General features: G+C 39.3%; 3 protein-coding genes across 7 annotated transcripts; 2 read left to right on the top strand and 1 right to left on the bottom strand.

Moving 5' to 3' along the window:
* Positions 1 to 14263: 14263 nt before the first annotated feature.
* On the bottom strand, positions 14264 to 17042 carry LOC112176966 (glutathione S-transferase T1). The gene is made up of 7 exons (XM_024315110.2): positions 16883 to 17042; positions 16660 to 16733; positions 16280 to 16340; positions 16133 to 16186; positions 15960 to 16039; positions 15558 to 15763; positions 14264 to 14677 (listed from the first exon to the last, which is right to left on the bottom strand). Exons 1-7 carry the CDS (start codon positions 17023 to 17025, stop codon positions 14468 to 14470), a joined length of 828 nt encoding a protein of 275 aa, XP_024170878.1. The 5' UTR covers positions 17026 to 17042; the 3' UTR covers positions 14264 to 14467.
* A 976-nt stretch (positions 17043 to 18018) lies between these two features.
* On the top strand, positions 18019 to 23276 carry LOC112175976 (FT-interacting protein 7). Of its 5 annotated transcripts, none has more exons than XM_024313723.2 (3): positions 18020 to 18367; positions 19100 to 19251; positions 20050 to 23276. In XM_024313723.2, the coding sequence occupies exon 3, from the start codon at positions 20093 to 20095 to the stop codon at positions 23114 to 23116; it is 3024 nt and encodes a 1007-aa protein (XP_024169491.1). In that variant the 5' UTR covers positions 18020 to 18367; positions 19100 to 19251; positions 20050 to 20092; the 3' UTR covers positions 23117 to 23276. The 5 variants fall into 5 exon arrangements, with proteins under 5 accessions (XP_024169490.1, XP_024169491.1, XP_040368145.1 ...); XM_040512211.1 differs by having other exon boundaries at positions 19089 to 19251; XM_040512212.1 differs by having other exon boundaries at positions 18960 to 19251.
* Positions 23277 to 23592: 316 nt separating this feature from the next.
* Positions 23593 to 25429, top strand: LOC112180941 (xyloglucan-specific galacturonosyltransferase 1). Its single transcript, XM_024319520.2, has one exon. The coding sequence runs from the start codon at positions 23687 to 23689 to the stop codon at positions 25427 to 25429; it is 1743 nt and encodes a 580-aa protein (XP_024175288.1). The 5' UTR covers positions 23593 to 23686.
* The last annotated feature ends 1457 nt before the right edge of the window (positions 25430 to 26886 follow it).

Below are 26886 nucleotides of genomic sequence, written 5' to 3'. Positions count from 1 at the left end.
AAGGGAAATGCGAGAGCCACCGCCATAGCCGCTACCTCCCTCGGAAGTAGTCTTCATGTTGCCCAAGATGTCTTCACCATGCATGGGGAATAGTGGAAGGGTTTCAATCTCCTGGTGATATTCTCCTCGTTGTTCCATGATCGATCCATCAGCACCATAGCCGACACGTGACCCAAAATTTAGATCAATGGATCTGTCAGTACTAGTAGAACTAGTGGATCCAAAATTGAGATCGAGAGATCCACCAACCGGAACGTTCCGAAATTCCTTCAACTTCTGCCTCTCACGAGCCTTGAGGTTCTGGAACCAAAAGAAGACGTTTTTGTCCTCGATCTGCCCATACTGTTTCAGATGGAGGCAGATCTCTTGAATCTGCTCTGGAGTTGGGTACTTAAAACCCTTATCATAGTAAAGGCCCTTGAGGATTCTTAGTTGAGGCGGTGTGGGAGCCCACCGGTTATTAGTCTCGGCTGCTTGGTTGTTTCCTCCATCCTCGATTTGTTGCTGGGTCTGTTGCTCCATTAGTTGCAGAGTTTGTGGTTCCATGTTGATGAAGAAAGGATTTGAGTTTCGAAAGAAAGGCTGAAGGGTTGAGAGAGAAAGACTGGAACTCGGAAGAATTTTCTTTTGGAGTGAACAGTCGCTCAGAATGCACCTATTTATAGAATGAGTGAGCAGATCTCCACCGTTGGATCGACGATCTCTGAGATTAAATCTACGCGTTGGATTAAAGTCACCCGAAAACACGGAAAAGCTGTTGGCTCGTGAAGGACACGTGGGGGAACCAAACTGATCACGAGGAGCTGTGACAGACAAGCTATAGCCGAAAGCATGCCATAAATCCAGGAAAAGAAAGGACGCGTGGGGGAATCAAACGAATCTCGAGGATCCGTGACAGACAAGCTATAGCCGAAAGCATGCCATAAATCCAGGAAAAGAAAGGAATATTTACACGTGGGGGAGTTTCTTGGGCCGTGAACTATCATAACTCTTCTCCTTCCCGGAGAAGCTTTGTTAAAACCGTGTGCCTGTTGAGATTTCTACCCTATTTTGTGCTTTACATATACATCCTTTTTTGTCTCCTCCAAATTTTACTAAGGTTTGTCTAAGCGTGCAGTTTCAAATTCCTTCTACTTCCTCATGGCTCGAACCAAGGTTACCCCTCGCAGGGGCGTCAATCAACGCCGTGTTCTCTCTTTGGAAGAAGAAGGTCGTCAAGCGGCCACTAGAGCTGGGCTTACTCGTCCATGGGACCATCGTCCTATTCGTGAGCGTACCCGCAGTCCCCCTCCTCTGCCTCGTCGCTCTCCCAGACTGCATCCCGGAGAGTCTTCTTCCTCACCAGCTGCTCGTGCTCCTCGGCCTATGGCCACCCTGGAAAGCTTGTCGGATTTGATTGATGATTTGCGTTCCTCTCTCCGCGATGGTATTATGGTGACAGATTGGAGAGTCAATTGCATGATCGATTACATCTCTGAGATGAACTGCTCTTTGATCCGCTGTCACACTGCAATAAACAAGCTTGCTCAGGAAGTCAATAACTTGCAAAGTTATCCTCCTGGGTTTCCTCGCAAGGACGCTACTGCATCACAACATGAGGACCCACCTCCGAAGGCTGAAACCAGCAAGAGGGCTGCCACTCGCCCGCATACCGCTCCTCCAAAGGAGTAAATGGAGGTACAAGTCTAGGCTGAAAGACTTTAAACATTAAGCGCTGCATGGGAGGCAACCCATTTCAACCGTATCTGTGGAGGAGCCATCAAACGCAGATTTGCTTTCTTGAACTCTTCCTTCTATTTTATTTTCATGAATTTTAAGTTGTTTTAGGTTTCGTTGTGTTAACTTTCTCTTCTATGCTTGATTTATGCTTTGCATGCTTTATATTTGTTATACATTGAGGACAATGCATGAATTAAGTATGGGGGACGGATTATTGCTTTATTGTGTTTTTAGTAGTTAGTATATATATAAAAAAAAAAAAAACAAAAATAGTTGATGTTGGATTGTGTTTTTATTGTGTTTTTAATTGATGTTGTGATACACTAAGGTATATTGGATTAAACATAGTCTTGAAAAAGGGTAGCTGTTTCAGTCCCATTGCACATCGAGACTCCCTGTTCCCGTACCTAAGTGTTGAAATTAAATTAAATTGTAAAAAAAAAAAAATGTTGGTTTTAGAGTGATTTTGTTTGTTTGAGTCTTAGGATGCTCCTAACGTCTAGGATGAACATGTCTCTGAATTCATGGCTGAAGGTTTTCACAATCAAAATAGAACTTAATTGAATTCTGTGGTTAATCGACATTGTGATGCTTGTATGAAGATTTGAGATAGGATTGTAACTTGGTTCATTAAGCATGCTAGGATTAAGTCTAATTCATTTGACCCGAAGTGAGCTATTGAGCTAAAATACTTTCTTTTCGAGTGCTTAATTGATAATTCCAGAATTTCGTGGCTGTATTTGCAAAACCTCATCATTCTTTGAAAATCCAATGATCATGTGCCATAGATTTTAATGGACTAGAGAATACTAGAACTCGACTGTTGTGACTGTCAAAACTTGTATGCCATAATATGCACTGATCCTGGATAGGATAGAAGGCATTAGGGTAACCACCAAAGCCAAACAAGCATGTGTCCCCAATTGTGCCCGTCGTGGGACTCCTTAGAATGAACCCCTTTGAGCCTACGTTGAAAACCTTTATTTCATCACCCTTACTACCCTACCATGAGCTTAGTACAGGATATCTCTACCCTTGTCTTAAGGACTTAGTAGAGCATGACATAGTATGTAGGGGTGACGATGAAAGACAAGTATGGGGTGGGAAAAATCCAAGAAAAAAAAATTTTGCCTTGGAAAAAAAAAAAAAGAAAGAAAGAAAGAAAGAAAAGCGGCAAAAGAGAAGAAAAATTGAAAAGAAAACTCTTGGGAAAATGTTGAAGTGTGGTTTTGGACTTGCAAATTTGTAGAAGGCTCAAAGTTGAAAATTATGCCTTTGTCCATTCCCATGTTGGTTAGAGTGAAGGTTTGGCCCAAAACAATGATATTTGGTCAACAAAAATAATGACATAAGGTGGTCCTTATATGCTCTGCTAGGTCCTTAGGATTTTTTTTGTATCCTTAATCTTCATTTCGAAAACCCTAGCTTAGCCCCATTACAACCTGTTTTAAGTGCTGACTTGATCCTTGAGATGGGCAGTCTTTGGTTAGTGGAGTCAGTTACGCAGTCGAGCTTATGGTTTAGGTCCATTTGTGCACTTAGTCATTTCATGAGGTCTTTAAAAATTCTTCACAAAATGTGTTTATTGATGAAATATGCAAGCTGTTTGTTGCCTTACAATTTGTTCTCTTGCATATACTTGAGTGTGAAGCTTTTAAGCATATCCATTTCTGAGAGAAAAATCGAGAGTATGCCCTGTGAGTTTGGATTGGACTTGTTCGAAACATGCTATCATTCCCTGTATAACTTAAGTTCTCCATATCTTACTTAGTCATATGAGTGTCACACGTTTATTAACTTTGGAATTATCTATGTGATTTTGATTAAGTGTTTAACGTGAAAGCCATGAGTTTAGAGTCTCTGAGACAACAGTTAGGGGCAGTAGAGTCATTTACTTACGTTTTGTTGAGTATTTATTTTGTTTTGTGTTTTGATTTTGCTAAGGGACTAGCAAAAGCTAAGTGTGGGGGAATTTGATAGGCGCATTTTAATGTGATATTTTAATAGTTAATTCCTCACATTTTGCTTAGTTAATTCCTTAACTGAATGGATTTTTAATTCAATTTCTATTTTTAGGTACATTGGAGTAAATGAAGGTGAAATGAGCGTTAGGTCCATAATTACCTGGAAATGATGGAGAAAAATGGAAATGTACTAAAAGATCAATTTTACACATATTCCTACTCCGGCTAGGAGAAACCAAGCCAAGCAAAGAAGAAGGAGCGGCCGCCTGACCAAATGAACTTCAAATGAGCTGAAACCTTCCAGATCCATTCTAGACACCCAAAGGATCATTTCTTATGAAGAGTTCCAGAGAAAAATATGAGTGGAAGGCCTTCAAACAATCAGCCCAATTTTCTACAGAAGCAAAACCGGAAAACTGGACCTGTAAGAGGTCCAGCAGCATTTCCGGCCCAACCACATGGAATAAAGCTCTGAAAATTTGTCAGGATGATCTACACTCATAGTGGAACATTTTTTATGAAGAAGTCGAAGGCTCATTCTGAAGTTTTGATGGAGAAATAATTGAAGGAATAAAGGGGAAGAAACTGACCTGAAAACAGCTCAACACCACATATTCATGTTTCCCACCCATATGAAGAAAGCATTTCTTTTTCCTTGGATACATTTTTTCTACACTAAAAGATCATCATCACTTCCAAATTTCTTCACCTTCATGCTTTGCTTTCATCATTACCTCTTCTTTTACATATTTTACAAACCACTCTCATACTCCACTTTCATTATTTTTCTTCATCTCATCATTTCACTCTTCTTTTTCTTCCCTATTTAAACACCTTCTCCTCTCACTCTCAATCACCAATTCCTTCATCCATTCCATCTTCTTTGTCTCTCCATTTCCTTTCCATTTTCCTAAACCAATTCCTTCATCCATTTCATCTCCTTGTCTCACCAATTTCTGAATCCATAACACAAATTCCTTCATCTATTCCATCTTCTTTGTCTCTCTATTTCCCTTCCATTTTCCCATCCATCCTCTAGTCATCTCCACGAGTTCAAGCAAGGCCAAAGGAAGAAGAAGAGAAGCCGTGAGCATCACCATCCATATCCATCCTTGAAGCTTGCTTTCAAGATTCAAGAGCCCACAACGTTTATCATCCATCTCATCTTCATCCACGGTGTAATCCGATTCTCCTTTGTAACCTTTGCTTTGAATTTCGTTGGTTATGAACTAGTTGACACATGTGTTTGAACAAATATTAATTTCTGGAATTTTTATGATTAATTGAGAATTTTCAGATTCATATTATTGTTCTTCGAGAGTTGCTTATGTGGGTTTGTTTAATTAAATTTGCATTCTAGATATCCTTTGTGTATTAATCTTATTTGGGTCGACACTTATAGGGTTTATGCATAATTGTTGCTAGGTTTAAGAACATGAAATCGACTTTTCGTTTTGTGTAAACTTGAACCAAAGTAGTAAAGATTTTGGACAAAGATCGAATTTAATTAACGAGGATTGCAATTAGGTGGACTTTTCCATACTAAGTTGTACACTTGAGTTGATAGCCTTTCTCTATGTTTATTGCATTGAACATGTTATGATTGACTAGCTTTCTAGGGCTTGAATGCATGTTTGATAGGATTGATCTAGGTGCTTTCGCTTAGGTTAATTAGCATTGAAAAGTAAAATATGGGAAATTGTTTGCTTTTAACGTTTCACATGATCAACTCCTCTCTCATGACTTAGATGAACAATATTAGGGTTTGAATAAATTTTAATCATATGTTTCGGTTTTTGATCTTTGTTCTCTCACTCCATTTGTATTTTTATGTTTTTGCATTTTAATTATTTTGTTAACTTAGTTTTATTTTCGAAAATCCAAAAACAAAATCCCCCCTTTTTTCGTAAATAATGTTTATAGTTGTGAATATATTTGTGAATATTATACTTTGTTTTAATTTTAATTGTTTAATTGTTTGACAATGACAGGTGTACCCTCAATCCCCGGAATAGAACGATCCCTACTTACTTATATTACTAACGACATTTCAGGGTTAAATTATGCGCTTGCTTTGAGCGACATCAATTTTTGGCGCCGTTGCCGGGGATTGAAAAATCACTTGCTAAATTGTGTCATTTATTGTATATATTTGTTGTATATAAATTGTTTAAAACTTAGTTTAAATTAACTAGGATGTTATTTCTATTATTGAACACGAATTTTAATTGTAGGTTGTAAATTGAGAGGAATAGGTGAAGTCTCTTTTGTTAATATTGGCCTAAACCCTTTATTGGTACCTAGCTCAGGTCCCTTAAGGTTGAGGGCGGCCTTTATTAACACTTGTTGACTGTCTTCACACTTATGAACTTTTTCATCTTAGTAAGAAAGCCTATGTGAAATGGTGTCTAGGAAGGGGACAACGTTCATGACGGGTTTTTGAATCCAGAAGTGCTTGCAAATGGGCCTAAACCACTATGTGGGAGTAGCTCATGCCAAAATGGATTTTTCCTCTCGTGTTCGTCCTCCCCCACCTGGCCATTTCAGTATGGTTGCCCAAACGATTTGAAAGGGAGTTTGTGTCTAGGCGACTATACTTGGGCCGCACGTCCACTTGATTTACCGCTTGGAATTTGATTCGATATCAATAATGTTTATAATAAAAGAAATACTTGTGATTACTCTATACGTGTAAATTATTTTGTTGTTTCACACTTTAAACTTGTAAAAATACTTTTCACGTTTTATACTCACTTGTACTTAACTTGTGTATTTTGTACAATATACTTGTTAATTTTACTTGTAGTTTGTAATTAATAGTTATACTTGTTTTTATTTTGTATTTCTTTGTTAATTATAGTTACTAACTTTATTTAATGTAGGTACCGTCTGGCTGTAAGACGTAAAATACAAGCGCTACTTGGGAGGCAACCCATGCAAATCAGATTTGCTTTCTTTATCCTTATATTTTATTTTTCGTTTTTGCTTATTTGTTTTAGTTGTTATTTTCGTAAATTTCATCCCTATATGCTTACTTATTTCATTGCATGCTTTTAATTGATTACATTGAAGATAATGCAATATTTAAGTGTGGGGGAAGGGATTTATATTTTTGTCTTTCATTTTAAGTCCTATATATATCTTTGTCTTTTATTTTTGAGTCCTATGTATTAAAAAAAAAAAAAACTGCATTCATTCAGTCTTATTAAATTCAGCTATTTACAAAAAAAAAAACAAAAAAATTTTTTTTAAAAAATAATAATAATAATAAAAATACTCTATACTAAGCCATGTCTGCATCTCCGTAGGAGTTGAGGCTGAGCTCAAGGGAAATGCGAGAGCCACCGCCATAGCCGCTACCTCCCTCGGAAGTAGTCTTCATGTTGCCCAAGATGTCTTCACCATGCATGGGGAATAGTGGAAGGGTTTCAATCTCCTGGTGATATTCTCCTCGTTGTTCCATGATCGATCCATCAGCACCATAGCCGACACGTGACCCAAAATTTAGATCAATGGATCTGTCAGTACTAGTAGAACTAGTGGATCCAAAATTGAGATCGAGAGATCCACCAACCGGAACGTTCCGAAATTCCTTCAACTTCTGCCTCTCACGAGCCTTGAGGTTCTGGAACCAAAAGAAGACGTTTTTGTCCTCGATCTGCCCATACTGTTTCAGATGGAGGCAGATCTCTTGAATCTGCTCTGGAGTTGGGTACTTAAAACCCTTATCATAGTAAAGGCCCTTGAGGATTCTTAGTTGAGGCGGTGTGGGAGCCCACCGGTTATTAGTCTCGGCTGCTTGGTTGTTTCCTCCATCCTCGATTTGTTGCTGGGTCTGTTGCTCCATTAGTTGCAGAGTTTGTGGTTCCATGTTGATGAAGAAAGGATTTGAGTTTCGAAAGAAAGGCTGAAGGGTTGAGAGAGAAAGACTGGAACTCGGAAGAATTTTCTTTTGGAGTGAACAGTCGCTCAGAATGCACCTATTTATAGAATGAGTGAGCAGATCTCCACCGTTGGATCGACGATCTCTGAGATTAAATCTACGCGTTGGATTAAAGTCACCCGAAAACACGGAAAAGCTGTTGGCTCGTGAAGGACACGTGGGGGAACCAAACTGATCACGAGGAGCTGTGACAGACAAGCTATAGCCGAAAGCATGCCATAAATCCAGGAAAAGAAAGGACGCGTGGGGGAATCAAACGAATCTCGAGGATCCGTGACAGACAAGCTATAGCCGAAAGCATGCCATAAATCCAGGAAAAGAAAGGAATATTTACACGTGGGGGAGTTTCTTGGGCCGTGAACTATCATAACTCTTCTCCTTCCCGGAGAAGCTTTGTTAAAACCGTGTGCCTGTTGAGATTTCTACCCTATTTTGTGCTTTACATATACATCCTTTTTTGTCTCCTCCAAATTTTACTAAGGTTTGTCTAAGCGTGCAGTTTCAAATTCCTTCTACTTCCTCATGGCTCGAACCAAGGTTACCCCTCGCAGGGGCGTCAATCAACGCCGTGTTCTCTCTTTGGAAGAAGAAGGTCGTCAAGCGGCCACTAGAGCTGGGCTTACTCGTCCATGGGACCATCGTCCTATTCGTGAGCGTACCCGCAGTCCCCCTCCTCTGCCTCGTCGCTCTCCCAGACTGCATCCCGGAGAGTCTTCTTCCTCACCAGCTGCTCGTGCTCCTCGGCCTATGGCCACCCTGGAAAGCTTGTCGGATTTGATTGATGATTTGCGTTCCTCTCTCCGCGATGGTATTATGGTGACAGATTGGAGAGTCAATTGCATGATCGATTACATCTCTGAGATGAACTGCTCTTTGATCCGCTGTCACACTGCAATAAACAAGCTTGCTCAGGAAGTCAATAACTTGCAAAGTTATCCTCCTGGGTTTCCTCGCAAGGACGCTACTGCATCACAACATGAGGACCCACCTCCGAAGGCTGAAACCAGCAAGAGGGCTGCCACTCGCCCGCATACCGCTCCTCCAAAGGAGTAAATGGAGGTACAAGTCTAGGCTGAAAGACTTTAAACATTAAGCGATGCATGGGAGGCAACCCATTTCAACCGTATCTGTGGAGGAGCCATCAAACGCAGATTTGCTTTCTTGAACTCTTCCTTCTATTTTATTTTCATGAATTTTAAGTTGTTTTAGGTTTCGTTGTGTTAACTTTCTCTTCTATGCTTGATTTATGCTTTGCATGCTTTATATTTGTTATACATTGAGGACAATGCATGAATTAAGTATGGGGGACGGATTATTGCTTTATTGTGTTTTTAGTAGTTAGTATATATATAAAAAAAAAAAAAAACAAAAATAGTTGATGTTGGATTGTGTTTTTATTGTGTTTTTAATTGATGTTGTGATACACTAAGGTATATTGGATTAAACATAGTCTTGAAAAAGGGTAGCTGTTTCAGTCCCATTGCACATCGAGACTCCCTGTTCCCGTACCTAAGTGTTGAAATTAAATTAAATTGTAAAAAAAAAAAATGTTGGTTTTAGAGTGATTTTGTTTGTTTGAGTCTTAGGATGCTCCTAACGTCTAGGATGAACATGTCTCTGAATTCATGGCTGAAGGTTTTCACAATCAAAATAGAACTTAATTGAATTCTGTGGTTAATCGACATTGTGATGCTTGTATGAAGATTTGAGATAGGATTGTAACTTGGTTCATTAAGCATGCTAGGATTAAGTCTAATTCATTTGACCCGAAGTGAGCTATTGAGCTAAAATACTTTCTTTTCGAGTGCTTAATTGATAATTCCAGAATTTCGTGGCTGTATTTGCAAAACCTCATCATTCTTTGAAAATCCAATGATCATGTGCCATAGATTTTAATGGACTAGAGAATACTAGAACTCGACTGTTGTGACTGTCAAAACTTGTATGCCATAATATGCACTGATCCTGGATAGGATAGAAGGCATTAGGGTAACCACCAAAGCCAAACAAGCATGTGTCCCCAATTGTGCCCGTCGTGGGACTCCTTAGAATGAACCCCTTTGAGCCTACGTTGAAAACCTTTATTTCATCACCCTTACTACCCTACCATGAGCTTAGTACAGGATATCTCTACCCTTGTCTTAAGGACTTAGTAGAGCATGACATAGTATGTAGGGGTGACGATGAAAGACAAGTATGGGGTGGGAAAAATCCAAGAAAAAAAATTTTGCCTTGGAAAAAAAAGAAAAGAAAGAAAGAAAGAAAGAAAAGCGGCAAAAGAGAAGAAAAATTGAAAAGAAAACTCTTGGGAAAATGTTGAAGTGTGGTTTTGGACTTGCAAATTTGTAGAAGGCTCAAAGTTGAAAATTATGCCTTTGTCCATTCCCATGTTGGTTAGAGTGAAGGTTTGGCCCAAAACAATGATATTTGGTCAACAAAAATAATGACATAAGGTGGTCCTTATATGCTCTGCTAGGTCCTTAGGATTTTTTTGTATCCTTAATCTTCATTTCGAAAACCCTAGCTTAGCCCCATTACAACCTGTTTTAAGTGCTGACTTGATCCTTGAGATGGGCAGTCTTTGGTTAGTGGAGTCAGTTACGCAGTCGAGCTTATGGTTTAGGTCCATTTGTGCACTTAGTCATTTCATGAGGTCTTTAAAAATTCTTCACAAAATGTGTTTATTGATGAAATATGCAAGCTGTTTGTTGCCTTACAATTTGTTCTCTTGCATATACTTGAGTGTGAAGCTTTTAAGCATATCCATTTCTGAGAGAAAAATCGAGAGTATGCCCTGTGAGTTTGGATTGGACTTGTTCGAAACATGCTATCATTCCCTGTATAACTTAAGTTCTCCATATCTTACTTAGTCATATGAGTGTCACACGTTTATTAACTTTGGAATTATCTATGTGATTTTGATTAAGTGTTTAACGTGAAAGCCATGAGTTTAGAGTCTCTGAGACAACAGTTAGGGGCAGTAGAGTCATTTACTTACTTTTTGTTGAGTATTTATTTTGTTTTGTGTTTTGATTTTGCTAAGGGACTAGCAAAAGCTAAGTGTGGGGGAATTTGATAGGCGCATTTTAATGTGATATTTTAATAGTTAATTCCTCACATTTTGCTTAGTTAATTCCTTAACTGAATGGATTTTTAATTCAATTTCTATTTTTAGGTACATTGGAGTAAATGAAGGTGAAATGAGCGTTAGGTCCATAATTACCTGGAAATGATGGAGAAAAATGGAAATGTACTAAAAGATCAATTTTACACATATTCCTACTCCGGCTAGGAGAAACCAAGCCAAGCAAAGAAGAAGGAGCGGCCGCCTGACCAAATGAACTTCAAATGAGCTGAAACCTTCCAGATCCATTCTAGACACCCAAAGGATCATTTCTTATGAAGAGTTCCAGAGAAAAATATGAGTGGAAGGCCTTCAAACAATCAGCCCAATTTTCTACAGAAGCAAAACCGGAAAACTGGACCTGTAAGAGGTCCAGCAGCATTTCCGGCCCAACCACATGGAATAAAGCTCTGAAAATTTGTCAGGATGATCTACACTCATAGTGGAACATTTTTTATGAAGAAGTCGAAGGCTCATTCTGAAGTTTTGATGGAGAAATAATTGAAGGAATAAAGGGGAAGAAACTGACCTGAAAACAGCTCAACACCACATATTCATGTTTCCCACCCATATGAAGAAAGCATTTCTTTTTCCTTGGATACATTTTTTCTACACTAAAAGATCATCATCACTTCCAAATTTCTTCACCTTCATGCTTTGCTTTCATCATTACCTCTTCTTTTACATATTTTACAAACCACTCTCATACTCCACTTTCATTATTTTTCTTCATCTCATCATTTCACTCTTCTTTTTCTTCCCTATTTAAACACCTTCTCCTCTCACTCTCAATCACCAATTCCTTCATCCATTCCATCTTCTTTGTCTCTCCATTTCCTTTCCATTTTCCTAAACCAATTCCTTCATCCATTTCATCTCCTTGTCTCACCAATTTCTGAATCCATAACACAAATTCCTTCATCTATTCCATCTTCTTTGTCTCTCTATTTCCCTTCCATTTTCCCATCCATCCTCTAGTCATCTCCACGAGTTCAAGCAAGGCCAAAGGAAGAAGAAGAGAAGCCGTGAGCATCACCATCCATATCCATCCTTGAAGCTTGCTTTCAAGATTCAAGAGCCCACAACGTTTATCATCCATCTCATCTTCATCCACGGTGTAATCCGATTCTCCTTTGTAACCTTTGCTTTGAATTTCGTTGGTTATGAACTAGTTGACACATGTGTTTGAACAAATATTAATTTCTGGAATTTTTATGATTAATTGAGAATTTTCAGATTCATATTATTGTTCTTCGAGAGTTGCTTATGTGGGTTTGTTTAATTAAATTTGCATTCTAGATATCCTTTGTGTATTAATCTTATTTGGGTCGACACTTATAGGGTTTATGCATAATTGTTGCTAGGTTTAAGAACATGAAATCGACTTTTCGTTTTGTGTAAACTTGAACCAAAGTAGTAAAGATTTTGGATAAAGATCGAATTTAATTAACGAGGATTGCAATTAGGTGGACTTTTCCATACTAAGTTGTACACTTGAGTTGATAGCCTTTCTCTATGTTTATTGCATTGAACATGTTATGATTGACTAGCTTTCTAGGGCTTGAATGCATGTTTGATAGGATTGATCTAGGTGCTTTCGCTTAGGTTAATTAGCATTGAAAAGTAAAATATGGGAAATTGTTTGCTTTTAACGTTTCACATGATCAACTCCTCTCTCATGACTTAGATGAACAATATTAGGGTTTGAATAAATTTTAATCATATGTTTCGGTTTTTGATCTTTGTTCTCTCACTCCATTTGTATTTTTATGTTTTTGCATTTTAATTATTTTGTTAACTTAGTTTTATTTTCGAAAATCCAAAAACAAAATCCCCCCTTTTTTCGTAAATAATGTTTATAGTTGTGAATATATTTGTGAATATTATACTTTGTTTTAATTTTAATTGTTTAATTGTTTGACAATGACAGGTGTACCCTCAATCCCCGGAATAGAACGATCCCTACTTACTTATATTACTAACGACATTTCAGGGTTAAATTATGCGCTTGCTAAAAGCGCATCATGTTGGAGTACAGAAGAAGGGCCAAACTAGAGGCTACGTTCTCAACTCAAAAACCCACAAAAATTTATGGGTTCTTGCATAATTTAAAACCACCTATGAAGTGCATCACAAATTTTGAATAATAATAAAAAAAAACTCTATGATTCATATTTGTCAATTGGGTAAGAACAATTGCGAAGGAAGAGAGTGTTCTTAGAATAATGACTCTTGACTTTCAATATGGTATTCATTCTATTCAGTTTTTTATTCATTATAAATTATAAAAGAGGGGTAAAATAGGAATTAAATTTTGACAAAAATTTAGATAGGTGCAAATAGTAAATTAGGAGGTCTGAATAGAACCATACGTACGAGTATAGTGAAAATAGTAAAACTATTCACTTGTGAAATCAACTAAAATAGTACTGTTTTGTGCATACATTTGTTAACAAATGGCTCAATGCTGCAGGTGATCATACTTTCATTTTCAACTTGGCTTGCCTGGTTCTTAGCAGGGAAGTTCCATGGCTATCCGCATTCTTAGACACCATCTTCAATTGACAGTTTTGAGCTTGCACTTCAGTTTGGGATTTCGATTATGGTCATTGCTTGCCCTTGTGCTTTAGGCCTAGCAACTCCTACTGCCGTTATGGTTGGTACTGGGGTTGGCGCCATTATGGCTTAACAGAAGTTGATGACAGAAATTCAAGCACATCTCTAGCATCACTTACCACACATGAGAAAACCCAGCAAAATATGCATCAAACAAATTGAGAACGACCCAAATCTACACCCAATTTGACAAAAAACAAGCATGAGCCCTAAATGAAGAACACATCAGAACTCCTAGAAGGTTTATGCGTTGAAGTGAGAGTGGTGCAGTGGCCGAGGAAATCTCTCTCCCCCCAACTCTCTTTCTGAGGAGCAAAGACGCAAAGCCGCGCTAAAAGCAGGAGAAGCATACAGCTGGCGATAAGGGCCACAGGAAACGAAAACCTTTTTGGGGTACTCGGGTAAAAGACCAGCCAGAATGCAAGGTCATTGTCCTCATTCATTTCATTTGTCATTTTCTGCTTTCAGTTTAGTGCAGTTATAATAATGTGCTTGGAATCCGGATAGCTGCAGGGGTCCTTTTTCCTTCCACTAGGTTTAGATTACCACCATGAATTGCAGGAGCTGCAATGGCGGCATCCTCCGTTAGTGTTCTATGCCGTTCTCTATTGTTGAAGAACTACAAGAGACCCAAGAAGTAGGATATCCTTGAGATACATGAGGTAAGGGTTGAGTGAACATAATGCTGCTTCAGTTATGTATATTCATGTAGCAGTTGAGTTATACTAGTACGTCCAATAGCTAGGCAGCTAGTAGATCTATGAGGAAAGTGTATATAGAGTTAGGGTTATTTTGCTGCCCATTTATAGTATCACAATCTGATCATGAATGGAATTTCGCTTGCGCTAAGGTTTATGAAACAGGCCTTTACTGCAGCAGCATACATCCTAGCAAGAGTGAACAAGAAATAGAATGGTGCATCTCAACTCTCCTCAAGTAACAATACATGAAAGTGCTGAAGCCCATGTACTAACTTGATAGTAACGCAAGACGGTAAATATTAGACATTTACACAGTGACATACACAGTCGAAGGCAAGGCTCAAGCTTCCACATGAAATGCCTATTATTCTTGAGAGTTTTATTATACATATAAGGATTCTCACATCTTTGAGGGCAAACCCAATCTTTTGCTCAAATTAGTATTGTTTCCTCCCATCGACCGCTGCTCTTGAAATCTCGTTTTGGCTCTGTAGAGGATTTGATGTACTTCTTCAAAGTGAGGTCTTGTCGCATTTTTTGTATTCTCAATCCACTCTAGAACTTTCTTGTGCGGGCCAAGTATCCGACTGCGGTCGTTCTCGTCCAAAAGCTACATACAATAAGTTGCATCATAAGATCATATGATGTATCTTCCACAAATAGAGAGAGTTATTCTAAGTTATAAAGGTTTCATACAACAAAAGACTGGAACAAGAGATCCCCTTCCACAACCAAAGTAGACTTCACAAGAAATATATAGAGGCGCTTAGATATCTTCAGGATGAAAGACATAGCTTCCGGCTGATATAATATACAATCCCATGACGGATAAAGTAGAGTGGAGAGTCCTTTAGAATTTGTATGTTGAATGTTTTCACATTTAAGACTGATGTTTACCAGGTACTTCTAGATCGTCATATGAATCTCATTTGCATGATCAGTTAAGTTCAGTAAGCTCACATTCTTCCCTTAATATCGGAAAATACCAATTTTGTTGAACACAGGAAATACCAATTACCAAGGAACAAACTAGAGACTATAATAGACAATACTTTTAGCTTATGCAAAAGAACTAATATACAGGGAGTACAAGTCAACAAAATTTTTGAATATTGGGTGAGTTGGAAAACAGAGCAGCTTTCAAATTAACAATACAACAAAGGCGAAAGGAAGGTGTCTACCATCCCTCCACAATAATTAACCTACCAAGAAACCTGTTTCTCACTTTTTAGATAAAACAACATGTAAACAGGAGGGCAAAAAACAAAAAACAAAAAACCTTCATTTGCCAAACCTTAAACTGCTGTCATAGAATCTTAAAGGTCTATATTTTCTCTCAAAATAACTTATATTTTAGTTATTTCATCAATAGATGTGTTCATTGTACTTTGCAGTGATATCCTTCCCAATCCCAACCCTCCTAAATTTTCAATGAACCTAATATTCCACTGTAAACTAACATTAATAAACATAGAGTTAATATTATATACCTCAAGTTGCATAATTTCACAAACCAGGCTGAGATCTGCTATGGATGGTTGAAAGCCACCCAACAAGAATTTTCCATTCCCTTTGAGCCAAATAGACTCAATTTTTGACAAAGAGGAGGACAGAAGTTTCTCAGCTTCGGCAGCTGCTTGTGGATTCAATCGAAGTCCAAACACAGGTGCAAGTACAGTATTTAGAACATATGTCACTGAAAAAAAAAAGAATAAAAGAAAAATTAATATAACAAAGGAAATCTACATCAAGTAGATTACCACTCAAAATGCGATAAGAGTCATTGCAACAAAGAATAACCAGAAATCATCATTGGTGCAACAAAACGTAAGCATATGAAAATTCAATAACCATTGCAACAACACAAGGAAGAGCTCGGTGTGAGTTAATACTTGCACCACGGCGTAAGTTAAAATGGTGCCAATCCAACACTGAGTTGATTTTAGCTCTCCTGAAAAGATCAGCAGGATACCTAGTAGCAAAAAAAAGAAAAAGTTAGGCAGTTGTATACAGTCTCCAAGCAAGCACGTTATCATTCACTGCACCAAAGCATAACACGACTTACCAGTGATCTGCTACTCCAGGAAACGCACAAGCAAGATAGACAAGAATTGCATGGCTGCCAAGACAAAATGAACAAACAAATACATTAAATAGAGATGACCTAACAAAATTATCAAACTCCACAAGACAAAAGGCACATTCAAATTACCTTTCAAACAGATTAAACCTCCCATCAGCAATAGTGGGAACTTGTCCCATAGGGTTTATTTCTACAGTTACATCAGAAACAAAAACCGTAAGTCATTGTTCACACATTACCCTACTCAGCCACGCGTCTACTCCTTTGTTTTCGTTCCAACTTCAGCATATGATCACAGTCATCTTAACTTATCGACTCTTCTGGGGTCACTCACTTGTGCTAAATTATTAAGCCATGCATATCCATTTCTCCGAATTCGCAACTACTTACAAAAACGATAATTCTTGCAACCAATTTTTTTATTACTAAGTGAATTTTCAGCCAACTTTAACTCAGCTCTGCCAACAGTAACACCCCAATTCAATATAAACTACAAAAATTAGGCTTACTTTTGAAATCGGGTGACTTTTGCTGCTGTTTGGCTAGGTTGATTTGCACCTCCTCGAATTCTATACCATTGACCCTATTACACAACCAGAAAAAAAAAAAAAAAAGAATCCAAACTTAGACCAAAAACCACAACCCAGATTCAAATTACAGCACAAGGTGAAAACTTCATCAATACAACCACAGTAACAGCAACAAAGCGGTAAAATTTAATCGAAAATGTACTTGCAGAAGATCAAAATTGCACGCGAAGGTTGTGACATCCTATCCACGTATACTTTGAGCTTCATTTTCTCTTCTTCTTCGTTTTCAGCTCTGCTAAAGCTTCTGACTTTTTTGCAACCCCACCCCCGTCTTATCGGGTTCATACATTCGCAGCATTTCGGGTTCGGGGCTTGATGGGCTGGGCTTGGTCTTTTCGGGCCCGGGTTATTTTGTCCCAACGACGTCGCTACGTCCGACAATTTCACCCCCCATTCCTAGAGTTTGACTGGCCAGTAATGAAGATGGAACTGGGAGATAGAGCTCAGACTTCATTTTATATATATTTTGGCAGTTTTATATATATAATTACGGAGGCGCTCAAATAACTGTAAAAAGTAACATAAATTTTAATCATCATAACAAAAAGGAAAATTGTATTTTTTGGAGTTACCAGACTATCTCTTTTTTATTTTTGAAAAGATGAGACTATCTCTTAATATGCTTTAATAATCAGAATGTCTAGAGTGTGGACTGGTTGGTAGAATTTGAAGACAAAATTGTTTTGTGTCATATGAGTAGGGTTTTTTTTTTTTTTTGGTAAACGAGTAGGGTTATTTACTATACATGAGTTGTGGTCCTTAAAAACAAAAAACAAAAAACAAAAAAAAATCAATTGCATGCCCAGAAATGAGAATGACACACCCCAGAGGAACTCATGGGGTTCACATTTCCCTGTTTGTTTATGCAAATGAAAATTGTAACCATGAATATTTGAGTAATTATATGTTCTTTTTCTTTTTTTAATTCTTGTTTTTTGTTTGGAAAGTAATTTAATTCACGTGTTTAGACAATTGTATTTTCGGTTTTCATTTTGTGTTTCTGTCAGTATGCAATTTTAATTCCTCAACTAAAATTGTAGTATGACCAAACTGCAATTCTCTGGAGAATTTTCACATGGTTTTTACTTCACAGCTTTGTGTACAATGAATTTGTCAGAGTCATTAATCATATGCTACTCACATGGATGTAGCTGACGTACGATATGGGTTGTATTCAACGGATTTTGCAAGGCATCCTCATTATAAGAGGAGTTATGATTCCCATGAAGTAACACCAGTTTGGTCATGAAGTGTGCCATTACTTCTATTTCAAATATAAGATAAATAGACATTACAAGGAACCGTTTTCTGGACTCCCCAGCTACCAATACTCCTACTCAATTAATAAGAGAATCCAAACTCGGAAAAGCGACAGAAAAAGAGTTGGTCAGATTTCTGAGAAAGACAGAGAAAAAGAGAAACGTACTGATGAAAGACCCACAGTTTCTTGTCTCATAACTCTCACTCTCTCTGGCTGCATTGTCATCTTCAGTCCCCACTCATCGTTCTGTGTGCCTTCTTGTACCAGACCCTTCTCTTTCTCTCTCTCTCTCTCAGAGAGCTCCTCAGTCTGGCCTTTGATCATCTTGGAAATGGTGGAAGTCTGAAGCTTTAAGCTTTGAACAAGGTAAAGAGCTCTTGAAATTTTCACTTCCCAGCTCTTTTTGTATGTAAGCAGTTCACTGTGGCTATTGTTTTGGCTAGCTATGATGATTTCTAGCTTTTGCTCCTCTTAGTTTTGAATTTGGTTCATAAACTCTTAAGGCCTTTGAGATTGAGAGCTTGAGAGACTTGAGTTTGTAGTATTAAGTCAGAAATGCTTACCTGCATTTTCAATTTTAGGCTCTTTAGTTGCAGATTTCACTGTTTTGTTTTTGTGTTGAAACTGAGGACTTAGACTGGTCTGATTAGATTTTCATTTTCTTTTTCTTTTCTTTTTTGTTTTCCTGCTTTAATTTTAGCTTTTGCAATCTGTTTGGTGAAGCATGCAAATTACTTTTTTAAAATTAAAATTATATTTTCAAGGCTGTATTATTGTACTGCACTGTCTGGAGCTCTGGATCACCAAACAGATCTCACAAAATCCAAGTTCCAAAGGCTAACTTTTGTATTTTGAAACTTTTAGCCGCTTTAGGTGGTGTGGATATTCAGTGAAGAAGCTCATGTGTTCTAAGCGAGCTTTTAGGATCTCACTTTTTTATATTTAATTTGTGTTTAAGATCATTGTACCGGGTGGTGTTATTGCACATGCTCTGTGCTACAAAGTTGGTGACTTGTTTGCTTTCCCAATCTAATCCCGGCCTTACAATTTCTTCAAGGACTTTAATTGTAGTCTCACTCACTTTTAGTGCTTTTCAAGTTAATTCTGCAAGGAGTTTTGCAAGTCTTCTTCACTTCAAGTAATTACAAGAAAAGTAGCACTCTAAGATGAGCAGAAGAAGTTAAAAGGAGATCTTCTACACTCTGTTGGGGGGTTAATTTTTTATTGCCGCAGATTCTGCTCTTGAAAAGGTGTGCTTTATATTTTAACTCTATGTTTTGGCCTTTCCTTTCTTCATTTTAGTTGGATCAACAGAAAGCAAAAACAAAAAATAGATGCATTGGGCGACACTGTTATTGATCGATCAATCACTATCTGGGCGTTAAAGGTTAAATTTTTCTGCTTATGGTTGTTGTTCAGTAATCCCAGTTGTTGTTGGTAGTTTGTCTCTCTGTTTATTTTTTATTTTTTGGGTTTTTGTGGTTCTTTACTTTCTTGACTCGGCTAACCTTCCATGCCAGCATATGGATTAAGTTTAGGTGTTTCTTCTTTCACAGAGTTTAGCAGAAGTTGAATATTCAATTTGTTGATAAGTTGAATGTTAAGATGTTGAAGCTGTTTAACACGGTAACTAGTACTCATTCAGATCCACCTTACATCACTTTCTCTCTTTCCCAGAATTATTGCTGATTTTTTAGACTCACAAGTAATGTCCTATCCTTTGCTTATGTAAAATTAAAACCATGCATTGGTAGACTGGAAAAATACGATGCAAAATTTAACACTTTCATCAGATGTTGTGTATGCTACTCTGTGAAATTTCTAGACGCATTACAGTATTAGTACAGTCCATCCTATTGTGATCTCTCTTCAAATTTCATTTTTTCACTTAAAGGGTAACTACTTTGGTTAATTACCTGAATGTTTTGATTTGACGTGCCATGTTCTATCATTTTTTCAGCTTAAATTATTAATCTCTGTGCTACATCTCAGTGCTTGGAGTTATACATACATCAGTATCTGATGTTAAATTTTTCCCTATTCTTCAGGTACCTTTAGTTATTTTCCATTTCATCAGTGTTATATGCTACTATGAACAACCTCAAGCTAGGGGTGGATGTGGTTAGCGCCCACAATCTTTTGCCTAAAGATGGGCAAGGTTCATCCAATGCATTTGTGGAGCTGTACTTCGATGGCCAGAGGTTCCGCAGCACTATAAAAGAAAAGGATCTCAGCCCTGTTTGGAACGAGAGCTTCTACTTCAACATCTCTGATCCTTCAAACCTCCACTATCTTAGTCTCGAGGCCTATGTCTACAACGATGTCAAAGCTACTCACTCCAGGTCCTTTCTTGGAAAGATCAGCCTCACTGGAAATTCATTTGTCCCCTATTCTGATGCTGTTGTCTTGCATTACCCTTTGGAAAAGCGTGGCATCTTCTCACGTGTAAGAGGAGAGCTCGGCTTGAAGGTTTATGTTACTGATGACCCAACAATTAAGTCCTCCATGCCATTGCCTGCTTCTGAATCCGTTACTGATCAGGATCCAGGCCTTGCACAGACCCAAGGAGTTTCGACTCCTGGCATGAGCTCATTTCGGAGTGAGAAATCTCAGGCAAGACACACCTTTCACCATCTGCCGAATCCAGGTCAAGAGAGCCAACATCAGCATCATGCTTCTGCTGCACCAGATACTCATTATGTACCCAAGTATGAAGCTGATCAAATGAAATCTGAACCGCAGCCTGCAAAGCTGGTTCGCATGTACTCTGCTTCAGCATCACAACCTGTTGACTATGCACTTAAAGAGACAAGCCCTTACCTTGGAGGTGGGAGAGTTGTTGGTGGACGTGTTATTCACGGAGACAAGACTGCAAGCACCTACGATCTAGTTGAAAGGATGTACTTTCTCTATGTAAGGGTTGTTAAAGCTCGCGAGCTTCCTGCCATGGATGTTACTGGAAGTCTAGATCCTTATGTTGAAGCTAGAATTGGAAACTACAAAGGGATTACAAAACACTACGAGAAGCAACAAAATCCAGTATGGAATCAAGTTTTCGCTTTTTCAAAGGACCGCATGCAAGCATCTGTGTTAGAAGTTGTGGTTAAAGACAAGGACCTGCTTAAAGATGACTTTGTGGGAATTGTGAGGTTCGACATCAATGAGGTTCCATTAAGAGTTCCACCTGACAGTCCTCTAGCTCCAGAGTGGTACCGACTTCAGGACAAAAAAGGCCAAAAGATTGAGGGGGAGTTGATGCTTGCAGTCTGGATTGGCACTCAAGCAGATGAGGCTTTTTCTGATGCATGGCACTCTGATGCTGCTACACCTGTTGATAGCTCACCAGCTGCATCCGCAGTGATTCGCTCAAAGGTGTATCATGCACCAAGGTTGTGGTATGTACGTGTGAATGTTATAGAGGCACAAGACCTGTTTGCATCAGAGAAGAATCGTTTCCCAGATGCATATGTCAAGGTACAGATTGGAAACCAGGTTATGAAGACAAGAACACTTCAGGCTCGGAATCTAAACCCACTTTGGAATGAAGACCTTTTATTTGTGGCTTCGGAGCCCTTTGAAGATCATCTGGTCATTTCAGTTGAGGACCGTGTTGGTCCTGGCAAGGATGAAATCCTTGGGAGGGTCATACTACCTCTAAACTCTGTAGATAGGCGTGCCGATGATCGTATGATCCATTCCAGATGGTTTAATCTCAAAAAGCCAGTTGCTGTGGATGTGGATCAGTTGAAAGAAGATAAGTTCTCAAGCCGCATTCATCTTCGAGTTTGTCTTGATGGAGGATACCATGTTCTTGATGAGTCCACTCATTATAGTAGTGACTTACGCCCCACGGCAAAGCAGCTCTGGAGGCCATCCATTGGGGTTTTAGAGCTGGGAATCTTGAATGCCGTGGGGCTGCACCCGATGAAAACAAGAGATGGAAGGGGCACTTCAGATACCTACTGTGTAGCAAAATATGGCCATAAATGGGTCAGGACACGAACCCTTGTTGACAACCTGTGTCCAAAGTACAATGAGCAGTACACCTGGGAGGTGTTTGATCCTTCTACAGTTCTTACAGTAGGTGTATTTGACAACAGCCAGCTTGGGGATAAGGATTCCAATGGTCACAAAGACTTGAAGATTGGAAAGGTTCGTATTCGTATCTCAACACTTGAAGCAGGCCGCATTTACACACACTCATATCCGCTGCTGGTTCTTCACCCAACTGGTGTTAAGAAGATGGGAGAGTTGCATTTGGCTATTCGGTTCTCATGCACATCTTTTGTAAACATGCTTTACACATACTCAAAACCACTGCTACCAAAGATGCACTACGTAAGGCCCTTCAATGTAATGCAGCTTGACATGCTACGTCACCAGGCTGTCAACATAGTTGCAGCAAGGCTAGGCCGAGCTGAGCCACCACTTAGGAAGGAGGTGGTGGAATACATGTCTGATGTGGACTCACATCTTTGGAGCATGAGACGGAGCAAAGCGAATTTCTTCAGGCTTATGACGGTTTTCTCTGGAGTATTTGCTATAGGCAAATGGTTTACTGATATTTGCATGTGGAAGAATCCCATAACCACTGTGCTTGTCCATGTTCTCTTCCTCATGCTTGTTTGCTTTCCAGAACTGATTCTACCCACAGCTTTTCTTTACATGTTTCTGATCGGGGTATGGAACTTCAGATACCGGCCTAGATATCCTCCTCACATGAACACAAAAATCTCACAAGCTGACCTTGTACACCCTGATGAGCTAGACGAGGAGTTCGACACATTTCCAACTAGCAGGAATCCTGAGCTGGTGAGAATGAGGTATGATCGCCTGAGGAGTGTGGCTGGTAGAATTCAGACCGTGGTTGGTGATGTAGCAACTCAAGGAGAGCGGCTTCAGTCACTGTTGAGCTGGCGTGATCCGCGAGCTACAGCACTCTTTGTCACATTATGCCTCATAGCTGCCTTGGTAATGTATGTGACACCATTCCAGGTGGTGGCAGCATTGGCAGGGTTCTTTATGATGAGGCATCCACGATTTCGACATAGGATGCCCTCAGCACCAATCAACTTCTTCCGCAGGCTGCCTGCTAGGACTGATAGTATGTTGTAAGTTAGATTTTTAATGTTTATGGCTTCTGGGATCTCAAGTCCCGAACTATTAGTCTGATCCATGTTGACTTTGCTCTCCTTATCTGACACTTTTAGTACTGAACTCTTTCAGTACTAAACCATGAATAATTTTTATCTGCAGGCTGCTGCTTCTTTTTTTATTTTTGTTTGTTGACACCATATTTTCATATTGTTCATATAAGCATATCTGTCATTATCATATTGTCAAATTTTTCATGCAAAAATTGCAAAGAAGTCTAATACAAAGCTCGATTTTTTTTTTTTTTTTGCAAAGTCAATTAGTCAAATACAAAAAATTATGACTATTGATGATACTTTGTTCATGTAACCTACCAAGACGATAGCCATAAACTTTTATTTATTTGCTAAGACAGCCTTGAGAATATGTATGGTTTTATTCTATGCATTACATTTCAACGTGCTGGCCAAATCCAGATTTTCCTTTCAGTACGTGCCTCCATGTTTAAGATAATTGCTGGGCAGAACGCAACTTCCCCAATAAGAACCAAGAGAGGAATGTGGAAACAGCAAGCCAGCATTCCTTCCCAAAATGGCAGTTCCCTTGTCGAAAAGAAATTCCAAACACTTGAAGAAAGAAGCCCCGAAAAGGGAACCTTGTTTCTGTTTCTCACCATGTTTCTGTTTCATTGCTCTATTCAAGTTTCTATATAGACTTCCTGCAGCATTTTTCTTGCTTTTTCTTATCTACCTCTGGTCTTCCTCCACCACCATTATTTCCGGCAACATTGTTCATGTCTGTGTCTCGTCGCGGAAGCTCAACAATCATTACTGCCTATCTGCTGGTAGTACCAGACCCAATTTTGAACTCCCAAATCTCAGTAATGCTACACTTTACCTCCACATTCCTGACCCGAGTTCAAACCTCTCTATCTCGATATCGCCTCCTTTGTCCCAAAAAAACAGTCCCATTAGTCCTCCACCTCCTAAAGTCAGTAGTGAGATTGTGATCAGAGAGACTGTTCAAGTTGTCCATGATGAGTCTGATCCAGTGAAGAATGGAGCCAACAAAGAACGAGAAGAAGAGATTGCAAATGCAAAGAAGGAAGTCGAAGAACAGCTAAGATTGCACAGATCATGGATATCAAATAAGAAGCATGAAGGGTGTGAAGGAAGAGGAGTCTACGTGTATGACTTACCATCCAAGTTTAACAAGGACTTGTTGGGTCAATGCAGAGACATGGTTCCATGGATGGATTTCTGCAAGTACTTCGGGAATGAGGCGTTGGGTGAACCGATTCCCAAACTTGGAGAGGGGTGGTACCACACTCATCAGTACTCATTGGAGCCCATATTCCACCAAAGGATCTTGAAGCACCCTTGCAGGGTTTACAGTGAAAATGAAGCGAAGCTTTTCTATGTTCCATTTTATGGCGGTTTGGACATTCTGAGATGGCATTTCAAGAATGTGTCCAATGATGTCAAGGACACTTTGAGCTTGGAGCTCATAACATGGCTTGAGAAGCAAGACTCTTGGACTAAGAATTCAGGTAGAGATCATTTTCTGGTGTTGGGGAAGATCTCATGGGATTTTAGGAGAAAAGATGGTTCGTGGGGGACTAGATTGCTTGAAATTGATCAAATGCAAAATCCAATCAAGCTCTTGATCGAGAGACAACCATGGCAACCAAATGACATTGGAATCCCACATCCAACATTCTTCCATCCGAATTCAGACGAAGACATCATGGCATTGCAATGGAAGATCATTAGCTCATATAGAAAAAAGCTAGTGAGCTTCGCTGGTGCAGCAAGGCCTGGTGCAGCTGAAAGCATAAGGTCCATACTGATCAACCAGTGCTACACAGCCGAAAATGGGAAATGTCACTTTCTCAACTGTGGTTCAGGTGGTTGTGATCAGCCAGAAATGGTCACTGAGCTTTTCATGGAGTCTGAATTCTGCTTGCAGCCTCCAGGAGATAGCCCAACTCGAAAGTCCTTATTCGATTCCTTAATTTCAGGTTGTATTCCTGTGATTTTCGATCCTTTCACAGCTTACTATCAGTATCCATGGCATCTCCCAGAGGAACATGGAAAGTATTCTGTGTTTGTAGACCAAGAAGATGTGAGGGGAATGAAGGTGAATGTGGTGGAAATGCTTATGAAGATTTCTAAGGAAAAGAGGGATGATATGAGGAGGCACATTGTGTATGAGTTGTTGCCTGGTTTGGTTTATGGGGATTCAAATGCCAAGTTTGACAAGTTTCAGGATGCATTTTCGATTACAATGAGAAATCTGATGGAGAGGGTCACCAAATTGGATTTAGCTGTATAATATATGAGGATGATTCATGTAATTTTCTCTTTTATTTGTTTTATTTTTCATTTTCGATTACAATCATATTGTTTCATATAACTTTTAAGTCAAGGCCTGTTTAGTCACACATGTCTGGTCCTCTGTTTACATGAAGAGGAAATACATGAAAAGAAGAGTTTCTTGGTTTCATTTTCCATTGAAACATGAAGAAGAAATAGATGCAAAAAATTGGTGTAGGCCCAAACAATAAACGGCTCCAAAAAAGTCGGAGCAATTCCGAAATCTAAACCAAGGGTTCGTGAGCAGTGCGGCAGCGTCCCTTGGCTCCGATCTACAGCAGGGCGCTCCGGCGTCTTTTTCCAGACCAAGGGGGACGAGACTTCGATCTCGGGTTGCGTTGTGGTCGAGCCCGGTTTTGGTTCTTTCAGGCTACGTTGTGGTCGGCATCAGGCTTTTGGGGGAGGCTCTTCCTACATCATCAGCTTCCAGTCGGAGTGAATCGGCGTCGGGACTAGAAGAGGAGATCGGTCGTGGTTTCGGGACTAGAGGAGGAGCGGGTTCAGCGCTTTCCTGCTAGAGATCGGTGTTCGGATCTGCGGCTAGCACAAGCTTTGGTGGGCGGCGAGATGGCTGCCACGGTCTCCTGCCTGGGGAGGCCGCCAGACTGATTTGGCGGTGGCGGGCGGCTTCTCGGAAGGGCCAGATTTGGCGGCTGGGTGTGAGGCACGTAGGGTGTGGGTAGTGGGCCTTGGGCCTCTGCCTTTCTGGGCTGCATGGATGCAGTCTAGAGACTTGGGTCTATAGCCCAATTCCCCCTATTTCTCACACTTGGGTCGGGTTTGGGCTTTTTGGGATGGTTTGTCCTGCTCTTTGTCCTGCATCTGTTCCTAGAATGTTGTTGTGGGTGTGTTGAATGTCGCGACGTACACCAAAAGGGTCTTAGGCGTCAAGATGTTCAGGACATTGGTTTCATTTTTGGGCAGTGTAGGATTAGGGAGTTTTTTCAATTCTGCATTTTCCTTTTCAGCAGTTCCTTTAGAATTTTAGTTTTCAAGTATGGATTTCTTTTGGATTTAGTACTCTTCGTGAGCTTGCATTGTAATATGAGGGGTGCTTGTACCCTTCATGCTTGACCGAGTGAGGTCGTCATGATTTCGATCAATGGATTAGTCTTCCGTTGCCCTAAAAAAAAAAATAGATGCAAAAGACGAAGGTGAAAGAAGTACAAGGAAAGAAGGCATATTGGAAGTTGAGAACAAAAAAGATGGTTATCAATTGATAACGATTGAATTTTGGAATCTCGTCATTCTTTATGAAGAAATCTAGACCATCTAACTTAAAATTAATAAGTGAAGAGTCTCAAAGCCTTATAAATGTTGTAGGAGAATTGTAATTGTATTTATTATTGATAATAGGAGCCTTTTATATAGGGAGTTACAAGGTACACAATAGGTAATAGAATCCGAATACAATTG

Source organism: Rosa chinensis, chromosome 7 (genome assembly GCF_002994745.2).
Source record: "Rosa chinensis cultivar Old Blush chromosome 7, RchiOBHm-V2, whole genome shotgun sequence".
Lineage (NCBI taxonomy): Eukaryota > Viridiplantae > Streptophyta > Magnoliopsida > Rosales > Rosaceae > Rosa > Rosa chinensis.
The sequence above is the reverse complement of the archived record's forward strand: the minus strand, read 5'-3'. Positions and strand labels throughout refer to the sequence as shown.

Excerpts from the sequence above, each read along its gene's own strand:
- LOC112180941 (XM_024319520.2), top strand. The coding sequence starts at position 23,687 with ATGGCAGTTCCCTTGTCGAAAAGAAATTCCAAACACTTGAAGAAAGAA.
- LOC112175976 (XM_024313722.2), top strand. The coding sequence starts at position 20,093 with ATGAACAACCTCAAGCTAGGGGTGGATGTGGTTAGCGCCCACAATCTT.
- LOC112176966 (XM_024315110.2), bottom strand. The coding sequence starts at position 17,025 with ATGAACCCGATAAGACGGGGGTGGGGTTGCAAAAAAGTCAGAAGCTTT. Across the intron at positions 16,341-16,659 it reads AAAGTCACCCGATTTCAAAA|AAATAAACCCTATGGGACAA; the intron begins GTAAGCCTAATT and ends ATGTAACTGTAG. Across the intron at positions 16,187-16,279 it reads AGGTTTAATCTGTTTGAAAG|CCATGCAATTCTTGTCTATC; the intron begins GTAATTTGAATG and ends TTGTCTTGGCAG.